General features: G+C 39.0%; 1 protein-coding gene across 2 annotated transcripts in view; it reads left to right on the top strand.

Annotated features, from left to right (window-relative positions):
- The window catches only part of BMPR1A (bone morphogenetic protein receptor type 1A), a 90,238-nt gene that overhangs the window by 45,203 nt on the left and 21,039 nt on the right, over positions 1-23,996 (top strand). For both annotated transcript variants that reach the window (XM_064145111.1, XM_064145109.1), the window contains one exon: positions 16,267-16,473. In XM_064145111.1, coding sequence (XP_064001181.1) covers positions 16,407-16,473 — 67 coding nt within the window. In that variant the 5' untranslated portion in view covers positions 16,267-16,406. The remainder of the gene's footprint in view (positions 1-16,266; positions 16,474-23,996) is intronic.

Genomic DNA, 23,996 nt, shown 5'->3' with positions numbered 1-23,996 from the left:
TACGTAAGACCTCTGTTTAGTTAGGAAACTGTAAGGTTGGGTTAGCTGCCATTGAATTTCCTTGGTGGCAAGCTATTTGCTAGGAGTCAATTCCATAACAAACAGGCTGAGCCACTTCAGGCTCAAACCACAAATGGGAAATGCAGGTCAGTGTGCTCAAAGCATTTTCCAGGCACGGAGTTAACCAGAAGTCTGTGTCGTCTTTTGAATCAGTTAATCAAAACAGGAAGTGCCAGTGATTCCACTCCAGAGCTGCTCTGTTTTGTGGTGTGCTGTCATATGTTTTGCTGGTCCTTGACCAGTATGCTCCAAACACTGCTTTTCTTATTTCTATTTGCATGTCTTAGCTGAGGTTGTTCTAGTAGTGGGACCACCTCAATCTCAGACTGTGTAAAACAAAAGCCTTCCTTACTGCTAGCCCAAGATTGTCAAGTTTGTAAAGCCTGGGTTAAGCTGTCCAAGAGTCCTTTCCTTTTACATTTTTTTTTTTTTATATTGGCTCTGTCTGCCTCAGAAATTCTTGTTTAAGGTGTAACATATTACAAGTTCCTGTGTAGTAAGAGGAGGCTGATTTTTTTATCTTGCTTTTGCATCTGAGGGTGGGAATTTTATCTGTTAGGTTAGCAAACTAATTCAAGAACATGTGGGTGAGAAAAGTGTATACAGGATATGCATTCATAGTACAGTCTGTAGTTGTTTGTATTGATGGAAAGTACTTGACAATCAAATTATTGTAACATGAATATGTAATTAGAAACTTACCAGACTTTCTGTTTGGGTAGTATGAGCTGCAGTCAAATATTTGCTTTAGGGGAGAAAAGGGGAGCCTTGCTGCTGTCTCCATCAGAGTAAGCACTTCAGTGTTTTTTACAGTTCTTTCTTTAGTTCTAGTAAGGCAGGTACTTCTGAGATATTGAAACGAGATTTAAAAAAAAAGAAGTAGGCATTGCTGTGCAGTTTTTAGAAACAGTGGCCAAGAAGGCCAACGGGATCTTGGGGTGTATTAGGAAGAGTGTGTCCAGCAGATCAAGGGAGGTTCTCCTTCCCCTCTACTCTGCCCTGCTGAGACCTCATCTTGAATAGTGTGTTCAGTTTGAGGCTTCCCAGTTTAAGAGGGACAGGGATCTGCTGAAGAGGGTCCAGCGGAGGGCTATGAGGATGATTAAGAGACTGGAGGGCACTGCCTGATGAGGAGAGGCTGAGGGACCTGGGGCTTTTTGTCTGGAGAAAAGAAGACTGAGAGGAGATTGAATAAATGTTTATAAATACCTGAGGGCTGGCCAGGATGGGGGGGACAGGCTCTGCTCACTGCTCCCTGGGATAGGACAAGGAGCAGTGGGTGTAAGTTGCAGCAAAAGAGGTTCCAACTCAACACAAGAGGGAACTTCTTTACTGTAAGGGTCACAGAGCACTGAAACAGGCTCCTCAGGGAGGTTGTGGAGGCTCCTTCTCTGGAGCCTTTCAAAGCCTGTCTGGATGCTTTCCTCTCTGATCTGTGCTAGATTGCATGGTCCTGCTCTGGCAGGGGGGTTAGACTCAATGATCTCCTGGGGTCCCTTCCAACCCCTAATATCCTGTGATCCTGTGAAATGTATTGGCAAATCTGTGTCTGGAAAGCTGTGACAGACTGTATCATCTTGGTGAACAGAGAACTGCTAGAACCCAAGTGTTACCATCTGGTCTCATGACTGTAGTTTCAGGCACCTGCAGTACATGCACAGTGGTAGTTAAATGGATGTCCCAGCCTCATGCAGCTCTCTGAATGCACAGGTGGTAAAGACAACATAACACACTTAGGACTAACTACTTGCTTTCTGTAGTCCTCTAAGGTCTTTCTAGTGAAAACTGCTATGGGATAGTGTTTAATATGTATTTAAAAAGAATGTTCATATAGATGATCAAATGCATAAGTTACATGGAAGAAAAAATATGCATATACCGACATTTGTGTGTGTTCTGTACAACCTGTTTAAGAAAAGAGCAGCCTCATGTTCCTGATTTTTAACATGAATTTCCTGGAAGCCATCCACTAATGGAAGTCTTCCACTAATGAGGAAGTTTTGGTGCACTGATTATTCCAGGGTTTGATATATATGGGACATCTTAGGTTTTCACTGGCTGCAGTTGATCACAGTTAGTGACAGAAAATTTGGATCTGTTAGACTAGTCTTGGAGGGGTTGGTAGCCCCACCCATTAGGAGAATTTCTAAAGTAAAGATGTTCAGAAAGGTCCCCAAATAGCTACGCTTGACTGTGTGTCAAATGCATTTTATTGTTCCTCCAAGATCTAAAATCCCTTGTTCTCATTCAAAGATGGTGCTGATTTTTGAAAAACTTGTTTCAGTTGTCAGGTAAAGGATATGAAAATTTTTCAGATAAACAGTTTGATTCTAGGCTTTTGATGGAATGGAAGTGATTAGGGGTTTGCTTATACGGAAGAGACTCTCTGGAGTCTTTGAGATGTCAGTGAAACATAGAACCAGCCAGGTTGGAAGAGACCTCCAAGATCCAGTCCAACCTATTATCCAGCCCAACCTATTATCCAGCCCTATCCAGTCACCTAGACCACGACACTAAGTGCCTCATCCAGGCTTTTCTTGACCACCTCCAGGGATGGAGACTTCACTACCTCCCTGGGCAACCCATTCCAATGCCAATCACTCTCTTTGTGAAGAATTTCCTAACATCCAGCCTCTATCTCCCCTGGCACAACTTGAGACTGCGTCCTCTTGTTCTGTTGCTTGGTTGCATCAAAGAGGCCAATCCCCACCTGGCTACAGCCTCCCTTCAGGTAGCTGTTAGACAGCAATAAGGTCAGCCCTGAGCCTTCTCTTTTCCAGGCTAAACAACCCCAGCTCCCTCAGCCTCTCCTCATAGGGCTTGTGTTCAGGCCTCTTCAGTGTTTGAGAAGAAGGATGTTTATACAGGCATCTTGAAATTCTGTGCACTTTAAATTAGAGAATTTGCAAATGTACATTTCTAGTGTACTTATGATTTTTACGTCAGTAAACTCATCATTTGATGAATCTCCATTATTTGAATTAGCAAGACTTTTTTTAAATAGAAAGAAAAATGTCTTTATAGATTTTGTAAAATAAGCATCCCAATTCTGTTGCTTTTACTGTATGTCAGTAAATGGTACCTTTCCCCTTGTCTTGCCCATTGGTCAGCCCGCGCCTGAGCAGTAGCTGTATTCTCATGTGGCCATACAGTCTCATGAAAGGAAAACATCTGCCACCATTTGCTGCACTGGGAAGAAAAAAATTGAAAGCATCTGAAAAGATATTTTATATGTTGAGCCTGTAAGAAGGGCTACTCCTGCTGTTGTTTGTCAGATGTGTTCAGTAGGAATTTAAAATGCAGGACCTTTCATACTGGATTCTTGAAAGTAAGTAGGCATTCGCACTCCTTGATCTTGTAAATGTTACTTTTAAACATGTTAATCCATCTGAGAGTTGTGTAGATGGTAAACTGGTAAGCTGAAATTAAATTCTCATAAAACTGTTCATCTTGGTGGCAAACAGGTATTTGATTTGACCATTCACTCTCCAAAAAGCAAAGAGCTAATTAGGTAACTTGTGTTATATATATAACTGAAGGAAGAGGAAGAAATTCACAACTGAAAATAAAGATTTCTTTAAAATAATCTTTCTTGCTTGTGTAGTAATGCTTGAACTTGTAATTTAAGATGCACTTACTGCAAGGGGAGCAGTTACAACTTGGCATATAATGCATTTATAAATGTTTGATGATAAGGGAGAATTATTTTCTCTACAGTCTAATGTGCTATTTCTCTATGCCAGAATATAAAGAATATCAAAACTGTGTTTCAGGTAGGGCAGGTGAACAAAAATAGCTTACTGTGTGTCTCATACTGTCCTTGGGGAAGTGAGTAGCAAAATGCTTCTAAATATTATGAAGTTTTACAGTTTACTTCTTAGCACGCATCCCTTTCAGGGCCTGCAAGAGCTTTTTAACACACAATAGAGCTACATGATGATACTCAGTTACTGCAGACTATTACAGATCAACATTTCAAATCAAAGGGGGTAGATGGGTACATTTATGGTTACTAGATCACTTTGTTGGTATTTGTGATATGAATAGAGGAATATCCAGAGATATTGGTGGGATATCCAAAGAAAGAGCACTGTCATTTTTCTCTAGGTTTTGTGGTCTTGCCCTAAACAGCTCCCCCTGACTGCTCTCACAAGGTCAAGGTATAGGAATGAATCTGCCCCATGAGTAGACCATACAACAGTATTTAGACTCTTGGGAGTGTTTCACCAAAGTGTGAAAAGTCTCAGAAAAAAGGGAATAGAAAAAGCACTTGGAATGAGACAGAGGATTGGTCATCACTAGATATACGGCATGGCGTTGATAGAGTGTTCAGTAACAATGACTTTTTTGGTCCCCTTTCTGACTGCCAAAAAACATTCTTTAGTCTCCTCACCTCACAACAAAAATTTCTTCCCATTACAGAATCAATCTGTGGTTTTCCTGTAACCCTCATTTTTTCCTTCACAGATTTAATTTGATTCAGCTGTAACTGTCCTATTGTAGATTATTAGTGTAGGCTAAAGAATCAGGATGTTTTGATACTGGAGATGTGGAAGGAGTAAATTACTTAGAATAATGGCATTGTCAGTAATATAATAAGAAAAGTAATACAAGATATGCTTACAAGAATGTGATCTTGAATGATTGGAGAATAATTGAATTGCTGAAGTTGATGAAGTGGTGACTTAGGAGGCAGATGGGTTTAAGATTTTAGCTTAAGGAACTGTTGAGACACAAGAGAGCAGATACCATCAATTTAAAGTATGATGGGAGAACAGGGGAAATGTTGGAAGTAAAACAGTGGCAAAATCATTCTTGTAGTACTGAGTAAGAGCAGTTTAAGTTGGAAACCACAAGGGTCAAAGAGGGAAAATAGGAAAGCAATTGAAATTTAGAGGAGAAAGAATAGCTAATGTAATCACTGTAACTTCTTACCTTTGGTTTTAGTCCAGTTGCTTTCTTAAAATATGGAGAGAAAAGCAAAGATCTGAATGGAAAAAAAAAAATCTAAACCCAAACAAAAATCTAAAACCCAAAAAAAAAAAAAATCTAAAACCAAACAAATGCCTCATTACGTGTTGATACTTCATGATTCTTGGCTCAACTGGGCAACAGTTGTGGAAAAACCTTTCTTAATATGTTTAAAATAACCTTTTTGCACTAAGAATAGAAGTGGTATAATTGCTTGAATACTAATGGGAGAGATGCCACTAATAAAACTACTGAACTTTAAAGTACTTTAATCTCTTTTAGTCATCCTTCTTAAGTGTGTGTTTGGATTTGAATTTTGTGTGAGGGAAAAAAAAACACCAAACATTTTTGCTTTAGCACCTCAGTGCAGGGAAGTGGAGGACTGTAACTACTGAAGTATAAACATTACCTTTGAACTCTCTCTACTTATTGAAAGCTCATGTTTGGTTTTAGAAATATCTTTGAAGCTATATTTGATGGGATTAAGTTGTTTAAACTTAGGAAGGGTAGTTTGTGTGCATGTGCATGCCATGTTGTTTCTGTAGGTATTTCACCAATCAGATCAACAATGCATTTAGAGTTTAAATTCAGTTTGCATTCAAATATATTCCATATTAGTAAAACTCACAGAATAATACCAGGATAAGATAAGCTCAGACACATATGTGGAGAATCCTGGAAACTTTCCCCAGAGCAGTAGTCTGTTCTTACCTATTCCACAACTGAAAATTAAGTATTACAGATAAAAGTAGAAACTGACTGCAGCATTCAGCTAACTTTAGGTTATTTGTATGGTGGAGGCACTTTCTTAATACACCTGACTAATTTAGCATCTCCAGAATTTGTGAACTGGCTCTCTGTGTGAGCATGTGCTGCTGTATACATAAGTGTTTATCACTGATGCTGAGAATCAGACAATATTTTGCAGGTTCTGTGTAAGAGAATGAATGTTGCATTTACAAGGTATTTGCTCACTGATGGATTTGAGTTGTGGGTTTTTTTTTTGTTTGGTGGTGGGGTTGTTGTTGTTTTGGTTTGTTTTGTTTCTTTGTTTTCCTTTTTCTTTCCTTTTTGGTTGGTTGGTTTGTTTTTCCCCATCTTTCCTGGCTAGGCCAACTGAATCTTTGTGCACAGACTCAGATTGCATCGGGTTGGAAGGGACCCACAAAGGTCACCCTGTCCCACCCCCACTTGTTAACCCACTTGTATGTATCAGGGCTCTCCTTGAGGGTTCTGGGAGGCACCATTGAGACAGCTTATGAGGTGACTACCCCCAGCTGTCCACCTTGCTCTTTTGCTGGAGGTCACTGCTTCTGTGGCAGTATCAAGTAAGCACCAACTCATCAGCCACAGCTGTTCAGAGCCCAGCATATTAATTTAAACAGCCATTGATTCTAGATTAGGTTATGCTAGACTTGCCACCAACAATACTTGATCACTTCTCTTGCCCTTACTGTGGAGGTGGTAACCTCCTTGTGTTTTGTCTGGAGCTTGTAACCTCATAAAAATATCCCAACTTGAGTTTCTAGGGTGAGTGTTGAGGCTCATAGATGACAGAAGAGCTGTTAGCTGACCATTTAATTCAAAAGAATTAACAAGAGGTTGAAAGGATGCATTTCAGCAATTTAAAGTTAGAAGGGCATTGTAACTAACACAGAGAAAAAAATTAAATGTAATTCAAAATCTGAAACTTCGCTTCTGTAGTAAAAAAACCTTAAGAGAATGTTTTCCCTGTTGTACATCCATATTTTAGGGGCATGTAAAGAAGCAGCGTTGACCATTTCATTTATTTGGCCTATCCAGCTATTCAATGGCTTCTTTGAAAGACTGATGGAGACAACTCCTTTGAGAATATCGCTGTGCTATTTGCAGGGATCTCTGAGAACAGCTTAACTGTGAGTTTTCTCCTGTCAGCAGAGTATGGTGCTTTCTATGGGTATGGCAAGCAGGTGAAGAAAATGAGAATTAAGGTGTACTTTACCGAGCAGCGTTTTCTATTAGCTGATCATGATGCTGTTGAGCTTGCCAGTCTTCTCTCAGGTGTTTATATGTATTGAGCAAATACTGCTAAAGAAAGCTGTTCTCCTGCTCATTGCAACGAGAAGTGCCATATTTGATGATTTTAAAATGGTGTGGCTTATTTATAAAGTAACATTTGCAAGTGTGGTTTTATCTTTGTTAACAAAACGATTTATGAATTTACTTGGACAGCACTTGCCTTACGGGGAGCAGAACAAACCAGTATGCTCTTTTTAAGTGTTTTGAGGGTAAGTTTGTTTCTCATGAAATGCTATTCTGTTGGTCTTTTTAAGTACTAGATCACGTCACTTGTTTTGCATGGGACACCGCAGTGTCCTGCTCAGGATACCAGAGGGAAAGGATTTGCAATTATAGAAGTAGGCAGCAGCAATTCTGTGTTTAAGGCATCGCTGCTAGCCGTGGAGGCAATTTGTATTTTGGGGCTGGGTGCTGTGTTCATACGTAATGCTTTCTGTTCTCAATAATTTCAAACTGTCCTTCAGAGATAATTAAAAAAAAAAAAAATGGAAAGGGGGTTTGAAGTCCCCTTTATGTTACTCTGTCGTGGAATTTGTTTATTCTCTGCCCTCTTGTAAAGTATATCCTCTAATAGCTAAAGTCATACCTGCAGTGCAAATGTGAGGAGTGAAGGCTCCGTGAATAGCATTATCAAATTGACTCTTTTGACCTTAGTAATTACTAATCTATGTGATCGGGTATTTCTGAGCCTTGCCAGCCGTGCTCGTTTAGCGCTTTCTTTTATTTTACTGGGTTTTTTACAACTCTTCAACGGGAAAAGAGGATTTAAAAAGAAAATCTGAAAGAAGAAAATCAGCTCTCTCTGTTCTTAAGCAGTAGAGGTCTTCTAGAGGGGAGCTGGTTTGCAGAGGGGGAAGACAGTATTCTTATGCTAATCCACGCTCTGGATAAGGAGCAAAGCAGCCGTGCAAACAATGGAAGTGGAGCCAGAAAGTCTGCTCTGCAGTCTAGCACGCCTTGAAAAGCATGTCAGGCTGGGCGCCTAGGGCTGCGCAGGGGAGGCGCCCGAGCCGAGGGGGAGCTCCAGCTTACTTTATGGAGCTGGCAGCTCGCCATAAGACTCGGAAAAAACTCACTACCTACAGAACAAGAATTAAGCGTGGAAGTGAAGGAAAGGGGGAAAGAAGTAGTTGTAGTCTGTTTTTTATGTTTTAAACAAAACAAAGTAAAAAAAATCCATTGACTTCTCAGCTTTTTTGCTGCAGTTCTCTCCTTTGTACCAACTTTGAAATTCACGGGATCTGGTTTGTTAATGTAACCTATTTTTCTAAACGGTGTTCTGCCTGAGAGGTGTACATTGTAGCAACGTGTCCCCACTCGGAAATCGGCTTACACTACCCTCATGTGGGCAAAATGTGTTTGGAAGCTGGAGCTGCAGATTGCTGTTAAGAATGGTGTTTTAAGGTTTCTGGTTTTCTATTCCTGCCTTCCTCTCTTGTAGGAGAAATTCCTATCAATGACATGGTAGGCGAGAGGGAGAATGGGTTTCTGTGACATGCTTTGTGATGGATTAAATTCAGCAACTAGGAAGAGACTAAAAGAGAATCTGTTCTACTTAGGCAGCATGAAATGAAAAATACACTCTATAATTACCAAATAAAAACCTAGCTTACGGAGAATGCTTCATGAGGTCCAGAGTTTGCACGTTCACATTTGACGACAAAAGGTAGTTGCAGATCTCTTTTTCTGCATTGGTCAAAGGTTATAGATGTAACAGAAACAAGCTGAGACTAGGGGATCTAGACACCATAAAGTCTTATCCTTAGGTGTTTTTCACCTTTGGCGACAAAAGGTAGTTGCAGATCTCTTTTTCTACATTGGTCAAAGGTTATAGATGTAACAGAAACAAGCTGAGACTAGGGGATCTAGGCACCATAAAGTCTTATCCTTAGGTGTTTTTCACCTTTGGCGACAAAAGGTAGTTGCAGATCTCTTTTTCTAGATTGGTCAAAGGTTATAGATGTAACAGAAACAAGCTGAGACTAGGGGATCTAGACACCATAAAGTCTTATCCTTAGGTGATTTTCTTTGGAGATTTTTTTTTTTTTTTTGGCACACATTAACGAGCAATAGTCCTCAAATGATGAAAAAACTACTGTAGGGTTGGGAAAATACTCAGTGGTCTTCTTTTATAGTGCCAAAAGTGGTGTTACACTTCAGAAAACCTTGCTATGAAAACATTTATACTTTTAAAGTCACTGGTACTGATTTTCAGAGTCTACTGCTCAGTGAAAGTGAGCAAATTTTATATTCAGAGTTGAGGCTGTTTTCTTCCTTACAACCTTCTATTTCAGATCTGCAAGATGGTAGATCCTGTAGATATGGTGTATTATGCCCGTAACAGTTTCAATAGTGACACGTGAAATTTGTAACAATGTTTTTTTATCTGTTTGCGTGAAGGAAAGAGCTTTAAGTAATTTTCATGCCAAAAATAAAAATCAAATACTTAAGTTACATTCCCAGTTTGTATTTTTTTAGCTTTAGAGGCAGGATGTGTTACATGTGGAGACTTATTCAAATTAACTAACAGTAAGGAACTAGCAAAAATGATAAATAGATAATAAAAACAGAATGATGGCTTCTAATTAAAATAGCAGAAGTTGATGTCATGTATGGTGGAAGGAGCATTGGTGGTGTTTGCCAGTTGTCTTAAGGGCACAAGCTCTCAGCCAGCTAATAACCAGAGTGATGGAGTTGAAAGAAGGGAAATGGGTCAAGATAAATAAAAATTGTGTAGCAAAATCCTACCTTAATGTACTCAATATGAGGATGTGTCATGTTTGTAACACACTGGGATTTGTCTGAATACCTGATGGCACCGGGAAAATAATTTTACTGAATTTCATTACTGTTAATTTAATGGCAGAAACTTTGTAGCTGTTAGTTAATTGGATTCTAGAGTAACAGTAAGATGGGCATTCAGAAGTCCAATGAGTGGCGTCCCCAATTACCTAATTGTGTTTGGCATGGTAAAAAAGCAGCTAGGCTTTAATTTCTTCATGGTTAACAACTTTGTTTATGAAATAGATACATCATAATTCAGTAGTTTGGCTTCTAAATTCTGGAGTAATGTACACACATTTGATATTTGCAAACAGAAATCTTTACATAAGATTTCTGTTGAGTATCCAAGGTGGATTTTGGTGACTTTTTTTCCAGCTGCACAAAAAATAAATCTTTTTAAGACTGTGAGCTGTCTTACTACAGAAAGCAGTTGTTAGCTTGTGTTTTTTGAGTGAGCAAACTTACCATTGCAATATGTGTGTTAAAAATATGTAGAGACCTGCACCTACATCTCTACTGTCCTTTCAAATAGTTGTAGAGGGTGGTATGGTCTTTCATAAGATCATATGTTTTTCATTTCAACCACTTGAGAAGTGTGTAATACATAGGCTTCATTTAATATTTCAGATTTAGTAGCAGTCTGTAGAGGGAGAAATGAGTTTGGCATAATTTACACAATCATCTGGCTTTAAAATATTATATAATCTGCAATTTAAAGGAATTGTGACCTTGCTTAGAGAGTGCCCTATTTGTTTAGGCACTAAAGTAGTTTTTATTGCTGGCCCTGCAACGTAGGAGCTTGTAGTAGACAGTCTTCTCCATCAGCTGTATGGTTTCTTCATAGATTTTGTTGGATTTACCTGTGTTTTTCACTTGCCATATCTGATAGCACTTAGCATCACTAGTCTGGCTGTTTGATTCTGACACATTTCCATGATGTGTGTTAAGCATACCTTGCAATAAACTACTAAAAACCACAGAAGTAGGCTTGTCACAAGTATTTGACAAAACAGAATCTGGAACTTTTATTTTAAACTTTATTCTTGTAATAGAATTGGTAATATTTAACTTATTTAAAATCAACTATAACTTTTGGTTTTTTTTGTTATGAATAACAATGCAGTTGTAAATGCTCTCATAAATCAGACTCTGTTGCTGTCCTGTCACCTGCAGCTGCATGAGATGGTGCCCTTGGTACACTAGACACTAGTTAAGTTTTTGACTTTGTTTAGTTTGAAAAGCTGCCCTAAAACCCTCTAACCAATGGCTAGGAATTATTTTCTAATTTCTGTTCCAAATAAATGATAATAGTTAATCCATACCTAGTCGTTGTTAAACCAGTAATTTTCTTTAAGGTGAATGACTGTCTTACTTTCCTTGTGTTTATTACTGTATTTTTCCACCAACTTTAACTGTAGTAATATTTTTCTTCTTCTTTTGTATTGGTCTCCACGCATAAGATTTCTTGTTCTCCAAACAGTACGATCCATCCTCCTAGACGTATGTGAGATCTATCATGTTGTGTCTGTGCTGTCCACATTTTGCCATTTCCCCAGGAAATCCTAGAGTTGTCTCTCTATTCCAGCAACATCAGATGGATGTAGTGGGTTAGTGTACTTGAGACCTTGAAGATAGCTATCTCCTATGCATGAATTCCTAGTTTCATGCAAAGCAGATTCAGAGTTTCCAATATGCAGAACTTTGCCAATTTCATGCTGTTGTATTTAATTCTATTTCTGCTACTTAAGTTATTTCTTTGATCCAAATCTTGCATAAAACGAAAACTGAACTGAACATTCCTGTTGGTCTACAAGGTTTACATTCTATGCTAAGACAAGCCTAAGTATTCTTGAATCAAACTGAAGAATCAAGGTCCTTGAATGCCATTTTAACTACAGTAGTAATCTCTGTTCTTCAAAGTGTTTGTCATCTGCCCTGTACTGAATTCTTAACTATTCTCACAATCCTCCCCCCCCCCTCTTTTTAATCCATAATAATAATAATTTCCTTTGTGACAACATATCAAGTTTTTTTAAGAAGCTCTAATAGGAAAAGTTGTTGGTGCATGCTGGCTTGGACACCCAGTCCAGTTTATCTCTAGTAGTTGCATTCCACCTCAAATTTGTATTCAAAACTGCAGATGTGATTGCAGTAATATGCTTATGGTTACTGAAGTTGCTTCTTGACCCCATTACACATAGGAGAAACGTTTAATATTTTCCACTTTTGCTTTGGCAAAAATATTTGCTTGGTCTTGTATGTACTGCCGCAAGTGTTTTGAACAAATCTTGTCTGTTGACATGGATTTAATATTATATTTCTTGTGAAGTCAGATTGACATTTTTTAAAATGTGTTCCCTTTTATAATACTGTTTTTGTTACATTTAGAACTGTCATTCTTTATTGAAACTGAGGACAGTGTAGCTCCTTTGGTTTGGGGATCATGCTGTTCATAGTATTACAGAGCCATATCTAAAGAACAGTTATTGCTGAACTCGGCTTTGAGGTAGTTTGGGACCATATGACAGCTCTTGCACACTTTAGATTCATGTATTCAGTCATCAGTAGTGCTGTGATAATGCCATGAATTTGCAGCTGAATTCCACTTCAGAAAACCTCAGTTTTAATAACAACAGCAGTTTCTTCAATAAATGATTTTTAGGAAAGATAGTATGTTACATGGTAGACAAATTGGGTGTTAAGATTTATGAATAAACTACTTGTTAATGGATTATGGTGGAATGCTTCTTCAAGAGAAGATTGAGGGCTTCAGAATCAACTGATTGAATCAGGTTTGGATTTCTTCATCATCACACTGTTGGCCGAATAGCATTGAGTGTTAATTGTTGCTTTAACACATTTGAAGGAGTCACTTAACTGTGTCATACTACACTGTTAATATTAGGCAGGTTTTGGAGAAATTCCAGCTGTTGTTCACTTCAAATAGTGTTCACTTCAAATAGCATTAGGGTTGCCAGTCTTCCTCTTTCGTGGGAATCCAGAAATGGCTCCAAAAAGGTGGCACAAGAGCCTTTACAGCTTTGTCAAATGTATTTTTTGTTGTAGTTTGTTTTGTTTTTAGTGGGAAATACAGAGTTCATACCTATGTCATTTTACAGTGTGGCATTTGTTAGAAGCACTAGAACAGCTAGTCTATTTTATAAAACTATTTTTTTCCTAAGCTGTTAAACTACATAGCTATATTGTACTACCAGGTGATTTTTAAGACCAAATGTTTTCACTTCCCTTTTCTGTGGAAGAGCAGCATAGACTATTAGAGAACCAACTGCCTTTGTTTAGCTTAGAAACTTACAGGAGAAAAAGGCAGAACAAGTCAAATGAAAGGTTTAAAAAGTGCCTGAAATCTCTTCTGATAGCTGTGGCAGGAAAATTCTGCTGAATTTTCCTGTAGTGCCTGGAAAAAGTGCCTCAATCTGGGCACGGCATGACTTTGACATAGATTTGTTGCTTCTGTAGTGTGTGGTAGAGTAGGACGCGTCTGCACACAGCCTGCAGTTGATGCAGTTCACATTGGGATATTTCATTGTAAGTAGTTATTTTTCCGTCAGTGCCTTATGCTTACATGCTTGGCAGTGAAACGTTACTATTAGCTTGGGGGATGCAGCAGGACTCATCAGTCCTTGTCTGCCCAGGCCTTGCAGGCAGCTGCAGGGCTTTCCCGGCTAAGGGCAAACTTGACGTGACAGGAGCAACAAAGACAAGATAACTCAAGTAATAGTATTAAGGCATCATATGTGCATTTCAGAGGAAGAGAAGGGAATTGCAGCCCTGCTGAGTTTTACTTTGCATTTTTAAGGTACTCTATTAATAACGTTGAATTCTTAAATGAGAATGATTTTTTAAATGGGCAGTTAAATCTTGTGTCATTTTATTACTGTTTTAATACATATATCTGTGAAGCATGACTTAGTAATGAGAGGAAGATTCAGGTGCGAAATAGTGGTTCTGAATGGAGAGCCTTGTATTCTTGAATAGGCTTGGATAATAGGTTTTAAAACTAACTTAGACTGTCTCACTGAACCAAAATTGCTGTGAAATGGAAAGCGATTTGCATTAAAATGCTCTTCTCTTCTGTATGTCCCCATTTGCTCGGATTTTTGGCTAACATACTGTGTAGTACACTGGTAAATACATGTTGCTTGCTAAGCTCCTGAGCCAGTGTGCTCTTACACTGCATGGAGGAGCCAGACCAACCGTTTTATCAACGCTTCAAAGTTTAAAACACTCCTGTTCTTGACACGTGGAAGAGTGAGGATATGTAGTCTTTATTGGAAGTTGCACGGAGTAGACAAAGTACTTAAAAATGCAATTTAAACGGGCTGTTGGTGAGGTTTTGCCTTTGGTGGACTGCGAAAGTCGCTCTGTAAACAAAGCCTTTGTGGTTCCGCTGCATACAAGCTGTTGGCAGTTTTCATACTCCACGTGTTTTATTGAGGATTGAAGTTCATCGCAGCTGAAATGCGGCGTAAAGCGATAGTGCTCACAGGCCGGCGTTGTCGGCCTGATGTTTGAATAGCTAGAAGCATGTCCCCTGTCAACTCTGCGGGCTGCTGCTGTCTCCTATGATGAGGAGGTGCTGAAGAGAGTAGTTTTGTTACCGTGCTGCTTTTACCGGCACCTTACCGGGAAGTTTCTTTTTGACACCCATGAAGCGCGTCGTTCCGAGCTGATCCCCCCGCAGCCTGGCGGCAATGCTGGCAAACGCCAGGGCTGCCGCGGGTTCAGGGAGCAGCGTCCGCTCCCTGCCCGGCGCTCGGCCGCGGCTTCCCCTGGCGCAGGGGCCCTTTGTCGCTTCATTAGCGGCGAGTTGGAGACGTGTGAAAAGTAGGCCAGGGGTCGAGCGGCCTGCCCCAGCCCTGCTGAAATTGAAAGTGACGGACACCTCCCGGCTCGGCTGCTAATTTGCCTCCATGTTAAATGTCTCCAAAGCACTAATTAAAATGAAAAGTTCTTGGGTCTCACCGACAGACAGATTGAGTTATGGGAGGTGGAAGCAGCCACCAACAGTAATTGCAGTCCGTCCCTGAGCGAGCGCCAGCTTTGGCATTCATGAGCAGCGCCAGGCTGACAGGGGTCGAGCGGGTCAAGCCCACCGAAACAAGAGGCCGAGGAAAGGCAGAATCAGTCTTCTGTTCGTCTTTGTGCGACGTTGCTTTTGTTGCGATTAACTGTTTAGGTGTTCTAACTCCTTTTTAGTCCTTTGAGGCCCAATTATGCCTCTCTGGTGAATCGCTGTCGAAAGTTCATTATGCAGAATGTGGCCACAACTGCTGCCTGCTGAAAAAAAGTGATTTCTTGTTCAGTTGGGCTGCTTTAGCTGTTTATGCGTTGGATGAGTAGAAATGTGTTTTATTTTGGAGCAAACGGTGTGTGCATGTAGGAATGTAACGTTTGAGGATGGATTCGTTTGCACAAAACATGGAGATCCAGAAGGATGTCAGTTGGAGTTAACATACATTAAAGGTTCAGTGGTGTTATGAACTCAGCTAACTTTTCTGTTCTCCAGTCTATAGGCAGAGGGATTGGAGTATAGTGGAGAAAATTGTGTGTTAAATGAGTTTGCCTTTCTAGGTTTGTTTTTAAGACTTAGTAGTCTAGAAGACGAAATTTATATTGGAAGTAAATTATGTAACTAAACTATTAAAATAGTTTAGAGGAGAAAGTTCTTCACTGAGAGAGTCATTGGACCCTGGAATGGGCTGCCTGGGGAGGTGGTGGAGTCGCCGTCCCTGGAGCTGTTCAAGGCAAGGTTGGATGTGGCACTTGGTGCCATGGTCTAGCCTTGAGCTCTGTGTTGAAGGGTTGGACTTGATGATCTGTGAGGTCTCTTCCAACCTTGATGATACTGTGAAAATGTAAGTTTAACTTTCATGCAGCGGAGAGTCTGGGGATTGTATTGCAATAAAGCTTCCCTGCAAGCATCTTTCAACTGAGAGCTCAATTGGTGTTGCTTTTTACAAACAATATCCTGGGAAGTCATAATTGAGTTTCATTAAAAAAGAAGTATAAATTTTAATTTCTGAGAAGTAAATAGTTTTCAAACAGATGTGTGTTCATCAGTTGAATATTGCGGTTGAATTATAACAGGGTGTGAGTCTAAAATGCATGACTGTGATATATCTAATGTTTTTGATAGAAATGTAACATGAAAATATTCCTATGGGTTGTTCACAAAAAAATATTTATTTCAGAAGAACTCTGCTGTTCAGTTGGATACTAAATGCTGTTTTCAGACACAAACATAGGATTGTTTAATTCTATTTTACAGCCACGTGATTAGGATCAGTGTGATGAAAAATGTTGAGGGTTCTTACTTGCTTCAGAAGTGCAAACAGTTTGTTAACAGGTTTTTTTCTCCACTATGTTTTTCAGGAAACAGAGTTGGTAAAGTTCAAAAAGCATCTTTGCAGTCAAGCACCAAATCTTGTATTAGGCTTCACCAAACAGACGAAGCTTAACATTGTCAAGCAGAAGGACCAGTCGCCCTGCTCAGGAAAGATTAGAAGTGAACAATGACTCGATTGAGAGTTTATGAGAGACTGCTTGGAGCCTATCTGCTTATCATTCTCCATGTTCAAGGTAAATACGTACTAGTTGAAATAAGTTTTCATAATTTTCAACTGTGACTGAGAGATGTATTCCAATAATTGAGGTAGTGCTTTGGTGTTCATTTTTTTTTTCATTTGGGATGGGTTTCTTTGTGTTTTGAGGTGGCTTATCTGCATGACATGCCATATAAACACTTCTCTAAAAAGGAGGACATTATAGTGGTCATATGTTGACCAGAAATATATGAATCAGTTAATTGATTGAAGGTTTGGCTTTCTGAATCTGTTTCCGATATGTGTGCATCTTTGATACCTTTACACATGACCCAGTGAAGAAACTCTACAATTTCTCACTCCTTCTGATGCTTCCAGCATCCAAAACATGGTATGACATAACTAAACTAAATAAACTTGTTATGCCTATTCAGTGGATCAAGGTAAAGCAATGGAATGTTCACAATAGCCTGGCTTTCAGTTAGTGAAATAGTTGTTCGTACGTCTGTTGTCTTTCCAGCGACCAGTTATTAAAAACTCATGGAAATCCAGTTATCATTAGGACTCTTTAACACCTCTGTCAAATTGAGTTGTGTTAAAAAGGAAGATACAGAGAAACAACCAACATGATTGTCTCACATTCTATCAGGAACTGAAGATGAAGTATGAAAACTATAGCTGGTTTGTGGGGAGAATCCATTTTATTATTATTTCTTTTCTCTTCATTAGCAAATGTATGTGGCAGACCTGATTCTCTAATTTCTTGTAGTTCAGAGAAGTGTCAGCATAGCAGAATGGTATCTGAGCTGCTAGGGGTACTGCATTCTCGTATTTAGAGCATGAACAGTAGTGCTTTGCATGTGCAGCCATAGTTGGTCTCTCTGTAAGAGAGCTCACAAGTTGAAGTTGAGTACACAGAGCTTGGCATATGTTTTCAGGGAAACTGAGAGGAATAATTTGGTCTTAATATTTTAATATCACAGAGTTGCAGAACTTTAGAGGCTAGGAAGGACCTCCGGAGATCATCAGATCCAACATCCCTGTCAAGGCAGGATCCCTTAGGATAGTTTGCTCAGGAACACATTCAGGCAGGTTTTGAAAGCTTTCAGAGAATAAAATATTTTTATATATTTGGATATAAAATATTTTATATTCTCTTTTTTCCGTAGCAATGTCAATTATTGCTTAGTACTTGATTTTATTTTCAGGTGTTCTTTGAGCTGTTTGCTTTCAAGAGTAACAATTCAGTTAAACCATTAAAATGGGGAGAAGAAAACGCATTCTAAGTATCCAAATCACAATATGTTCTGTTGTACACCTGTAGTGTTAATTTGAAGGATTTAGTGGAGCTGTCTTTGTTGGGCCTATGTTTTCCTACATAGCTTGGCAACTCATTTTTAAGAGCAGGTTTGCATCAAGTGTGTATGGGAGTGCCCCTTCCAAGCCACTGGCTCCTGACTCTTTCCATGTATGTGCCAAAATGTGTTTAAGAAGAACTCTACTATAGCTTCTAACCTGGGTGGGAGGAAGCACTTAAGTAGAGCAAAAGAATAAACATAACCCAAACCTTTATTAAGTAGTGAATACAAATGACAGAGTATTTGCCTGGATTTGATTAGAGATGAGCTGTCAACTACATGAAGACCTGAATTAAAGGAATAGTGATTTGATGCAAGGAGAATCATCTTCCATCTTTGTTACATTAGTTAAGGTGGGAGAGAGAAATTCTCAAGATCAGCCCCTTTTCCAGTTGTGGGCATGCAATTTGTAGCTGGCAAGAAACAGCTCAATCTGTTCAAGTACAAATAGTCTAGTTTGCATATAGCTAAAGTTTATAGTACAGTTTTACAGGTATCTATAGGTGATTAGATTTGTGATTTCTATTACCATAAAGGAAATGTTGGTGAGACTATAGAGCAGGCTGTCTGGAGAGGTGGTGGAGTATCCATCCTTAGAGATAGTCAAAAACATTACCAAATTTATTCTGAACAGCCTGGTCTAACTTAGAAGTTGGTGCTGCTTTGAACAGGTAGTGGCATCAGGTTATTTCTAGAGGTCCCTTCCCCTCTAAAATACTGCAACATAGCATTTTGTGGTAGAGCTTGTTCTACTAGTGTTCAAGCAGTTTGCTGCTGCTTGTAGAAGATAGCAGCTTCTTCCCTTGAAGGGAACGGTACACTTTGTTCCTTTTAATGAAGTCATGGTTGCCCCTTTGCATTAGTGTGATGGTTTGGGTGTTCCCCGCCCCCCCCACACTTTGGAAATCACCCAGACTAGACTCAGCCAACTCTGGAAATTGAATGAAGCTTATTATTTACAGCTTAGCACAATATACAAGCAGATATTTACAGTATATACACTTATATGCAGAAATATGCAATGTAAAAGGTAATACAGAAACACAACTCCCAGAAATCTGAGTCCACAGGAAGGGCTTCCAACTGCCCTTCCACTTTCCCCGTACCTCTCTCAACCTTACCCCAGTTCCAAGGAAGAATGGAGTTTCGTCCAGGGGGTTAGAAAGCAAAGTGGATTAGTCAGAGAAATGGAGGGTGAGGTTAGAGAGAGAGATGCAACTCGGAGCTCCCCAGCAGGAGTAGTGCCTTATCTATGTTTTGATTCCTATTCTTATACATCTCAGCAAGCCTATGAGTGAAGTAGACATCACCATTGTTTTCCTTTCACAGCCTGTAATCTAGTCCCTCTCACCAAAACACTCTAGCTAGCTTCAAACTAGCACAATTAGTCAGTATTCAGCATTTTATTCAAAGGCAATTGCAAACAAAGGAAGATTATTTTTCTCTTTAGATACAAATAGAAATAATGATACAAATATAGAGTAACTTTAAATTACATTAACTCCTTCCATGATTACATTTATTAATAATGCTTCAATAAATAAGTTCTCATAAATATGACAGCAAACGCTAAAGAAATTGTCATGTCTTAGGAATACTCCTACTTTTGAAATCAGTATTGAGTGAGTCCTGGAAGTCATGAGAAAGTTGAGCTTGCTGAAGTGTTGATTCTTTGATGCAAGTTGCCTAAGGGTGTGTTTTCAAACAAACGAAATGTGTTTGGTTTCTAGGGGTGGCAAGTAGAAGAAGCAGTCACTGTGCTCGTCCCTAGATTCATGGAAGAGTTGTGCTTGGTGGGGAGGAATTAATTCAATTGATAGTCTTGAAGCATTTGACATTTTTTTAGAATATCTAAAGGAACAAATCCAGAGTGGAAAAAATACTTTCTACAAGGAAAATACATGCAGAATGCTGCAAAAATACATAATAAAGGAGAGTTGGAGAGCACACATTTTGAGGAATTGAAGAGAACTCATGTGATTTACGGGAAGAATTGGGGAAAGCAGGGAAGATAAAGACACATATGTGTAGTTTCAGTGACTGGCACTCGGCTTAGTGGTTTGCTCACTCTCTTGGTTTGGAAGCTTCTACTAAATGGTAGGAATTTCAGGGCTTACCAAGATCTGAGGTAATGATAGTAGTGTTTCTGTATATGTGCATGTATATACACACACCAGATTCCTTCGTAGGGTACTTCAAAAGACACGTAGCTGCATGTCTTGATTAATGTGAATATAGTTGTATTCTCCTTTTTGCTGTGCAAGACCTTTGCAATATCTTTAGGGTTGTGACTTGGCCTGCATCTTTGTTCACCTGCTTTTGCTTATATGAGGCAAGAGGTTATCTGCTTCAGTTGCAGTTGAGGATTGTGGTAAATATGCTTTTGTATTCCTACTAGTGAAGGTTTTTAGTTGGAAAAAAACAGTTTTATTTCCATTTAGAGTTTTTACTGTTGTTATTAATGCATTGATGGGCATAACTAATCATTGTATGTAACAGAGTAGTTAAAGCATTTGTGTACTTAAATGTGTTCTAAATTTTGTAGTTCATTACAGTCAGTTTGCTGTATGAAATTATGTTAGATGTGTGGTTCTTTACACCTTTGTGTTCTTCAGAGAAACCACAGAACACCAGTATTTTAATCCTTGTAAATTAGTTGAATTAAATATATATTAATAGCATTCAATATGTATGAAGAAAGGTTTGCTAGAAGTTACCTTTAAAAATAATTAATGTTAATATTAAATATTAAAGTGGACTTCAGTTGGCATTGTCTGTCAGTGAACTTAAAAATCCCTTGGGATTTGATTTCCCTGTCATACTTGCTTTTATTCACATGTTTTAGATAGAAAAAAAGTGACTTATTTTCAATATTCTATGTACTTTCAGAATTTGAAGAGAAGTAATTATTGGATTCAACATATAATCTAATCTGAAATAAAGGAGATATTCTGAAATGTGCAGAGAAATGTTAAGAGTTGTAACAAATTGATTGCTTGAGAACAACAGAGCTCTGTTTACCAGTGATCTGAATAATTTATTACAATTCTATATATTTCTTTAATGTGACATTTAGTTTTAACTAGATCTGTTCAAATTAAAATGCATTTGGTTTATTGTGGGGTTTTTGGTGTTTAAGTACAATGCACTTTTCTTGTATCTGACTTTTGAATACGTAGGAACAAAGAGTGGTCTTTTTCAGAAGTTACTTTTTGAGGAAGGAAATGGGAGCAAAAATTGGGCATTGCTATTTGGAAAGGTAGAGAGACAAGACTTGCTTGTCTGTGGTGAGCACTGGTAGGTAGCTCCTGGGAGACCTGAAGGAATACAGAGAGATTTTAAACAAGTTGTCTGGGAACATGCTGTGATTTTTAGGAACCAGTTCTGCTAGATGAAGCTACCTTTAACATGCCTGGTCTTTAGAGATCACAGCCTTGACATACTAAAAAAGCACTATAGAGAGAATTACAGATAAATTGCCCTTGTTAAGAGCTCAGATATATTTGCAGTATTTTCTTTACAGATGGATATTTTTTTTCTGATTTTTAGAATTATTTTTTGCTTTAAGAAAAACTCTTTTGTTCAAGCTCAATCACATTAAATCATTACAGAAGCTCATGATAAGTGGAAAGGTGAAATGTCTTTGTTGGACGAGATAATTTTGCAGTATCTGCGTCCCAAAGCAATAAAATTCACTTAGAACACACAAAAATTTCTAAGTGTGTCTTTTTTTGTAAGAAAGATGTTTAACATAAAGGGCATTGGTGTGGCTTTCATCTTTCATTAAAAGAGCCCAGTGTGGGCAAGCCCTGAGCATCAACCAGCACCAGTGAGCAGCTTTAGCACCATCATGAAGGAGATGAGAGTGGTCTGCTGGCAAAGATTCTTTGTATTTTGATGTTGAGTTTATTGGGATTTACAAGCTTGAACGGGAATAGCTACAAAGAAACCATGAGAGTAGTGTAGTTAGGCTAAGGTAATTCCCTTTTAAGAGTAATATATTCTGAAATAAGAATACTCTTATGTGGAACGTGTCTTGTCTTACGCATTCAGAAAGCTGTTGAACAACTCGAATGCTGTAAGCTACTAGTTTCTAGCATTGCAGCTTTCTTTGTGGAGGTAGAGGGGATAAGGTTAAGAACTTCTAGGTGTAATTTGGCTTTTGCTTGTCTTTTGCTTACCACTCTGTCTCTGCATTTCTAAATAGAGCTGGGGTTTATGGGTTACACAAATCTTTTCTTAGATCAGAAGACTTAATGAAATTATGTAAGTATCCTGGCATTGAGTTGCAGCCAAGTTAGCTCATTTTTTAGTGGTTAATAACACATCGCTGTCATGCACAGTACCTTTTAAAGATTATCCATATTAATATTAGAAGGCATACTTTCAAGTAGGCTTGTATTTCTAACCTAGTGGGATTTTTTAATGCACTCTGCTGCTTTAAAATGTGTTTTATGGTCTGTCTCATTTTTCTGTGATTGGAAGAAGTAATTATTGGAATAATTTACATTTTCAGTCGAGAGCTGGACTTGATGCTCTGTGAGGTCTCTTCCAACCCTGATGATACTATGATATGATACAATACACATTTTATTAAACAAGATTTAAACAGCCATTTAGATATCTTCTTATCTGTAGTAGTTGTTCATACTGTAAAAATTTACAATTAATGCAGTTATGTATGAGACAGTGTAGTGATGGGGCAGAGGAAGTTAGGACTTTGAAGTCTCATCAACTGTATTGTCATACTCTGTGATTACATGAAGAGAATGTTCCAGCTCACCATTACTCTTGATGTTTTATTGAATGTTTTAAGGTTTTGAAATGTGTTAAAATACACATTATACAGCAATTTGTATGTTTAAGGGTGTATGATACTATCTGTCAGACAGGATGAACAAAAAGGCTGAAACTGATCCAGAATCTCAACAAGTCCTCTGGTGTGTGACAACTAATTTGCTGCAAAGTTGTATGCTTTTGCCCCACCAGCTCTGTGCTGGTAGAGGGTAGGATATAATGAAGAAGCTTTGCTGTGCCTGAAATCTCTGGGTACTGTATTTCTGTACAGACTTCTTTCTTTTGAAGCTGTGTGTATTAATGCATAGCACTTAGACCTTTGAAGGCTGTGTACAACTTGTGTGTTTCTTAGCTGCACAACACAGCTGACACCTGCATGAATCATAGAATCAACCAGGTTGGAAGAGACCTCCAAGATCATCCAGTCCAACCTAGCACCCAGCCCTATCCAGTCAATTAGACCATGGCACTAAGTGCCTCATCCAGTCTTTCCTTGAAGACCTCCAGGGACGGTGCCTCCACCACCCATTCCAATGTCAGTCACTGTCTCTGGGAAGAACTTCCTCCTAACATCCAGCCTATACCTACCCCGGCACAACTTGAGACTGTGTCCCCTTGTTCTATTGCTGTTTGCCTGGGAGAAGAGGCCAGCCCCCACCTGGCTACAATATCCCTTCAAGTAGTTGTAGACGGTAATAATTAGATCACCCCTGAGCCTCCTCTTCTTCAGGCTAAACAACCCCAGCTCCCTCTGCCTCTCCTCATAGGGTTTGCTCCAGGCCCTTCACCGGCTTTGTCGCCCTTCTCTGGACACCTTCCAGCACCTCAACATCTCTCTTGAATTGAGGGGCCCAGAACTGGACACAGTCATGGGAAAGAAACTATTAATTACATCATCAGGTAGTGTAGTGTCACAAGATTGCTAAAACCTAATCCTCCCTTTCTTAGTCCTGCTCCCAGAAAGAAGATTAAGCAATGTGAATTTTTAAGGTGGAGATCTGAGGGCAGGGAATAATAAGAGTGCTGGTGCAAGATCATCAGGTGGTTTCTGAAGCAAGATGTTGTTTAGATATATCTTTTCATTCACTCTTTTTCCTTTATCCAGGAAAAGCAGAAAGAAAACATTTTGTAACCCCAGTCAGACCTTGATCTGCATTTTTAACATCTCAAGTGAATGAAAGCTGAGTCACTTTCCACATTCAGCTCCCTTCCCCATACCTAGCATCTTTAAGGTATACACTAATCTTTCTTGAAATGCTGAGGATGAGCTGCAGAACTGCAGTAAAGGATAGAGTTAGGGATAAAATCCAGACAGGGGCTAAAAACTTTGTTTTGATGTGATCCCAAACAGTCTTGGTATATTCCCTTTTCCTCCTTCCCTGGATATTGAATTAAACTTATGTTT

This window comes from Pogoniulus pusillus, chromosome 6 (genome assembly GCF_015220805.1).
Source record: "Pogoniulus pusillus isolate bPogPus1 chromosome 6, bPogPus1.pri, whole genome shotgun sequence".
Lineage (NCBI taxonomy): Eukaryota > Metazoa > Chordata > Aves > Piciformes > Lybiidae > Pogoniulus > Pogoniulus pusillus.
This window is presented reverse-complemented; position numbering and strand designations above follow the sequence as displayed.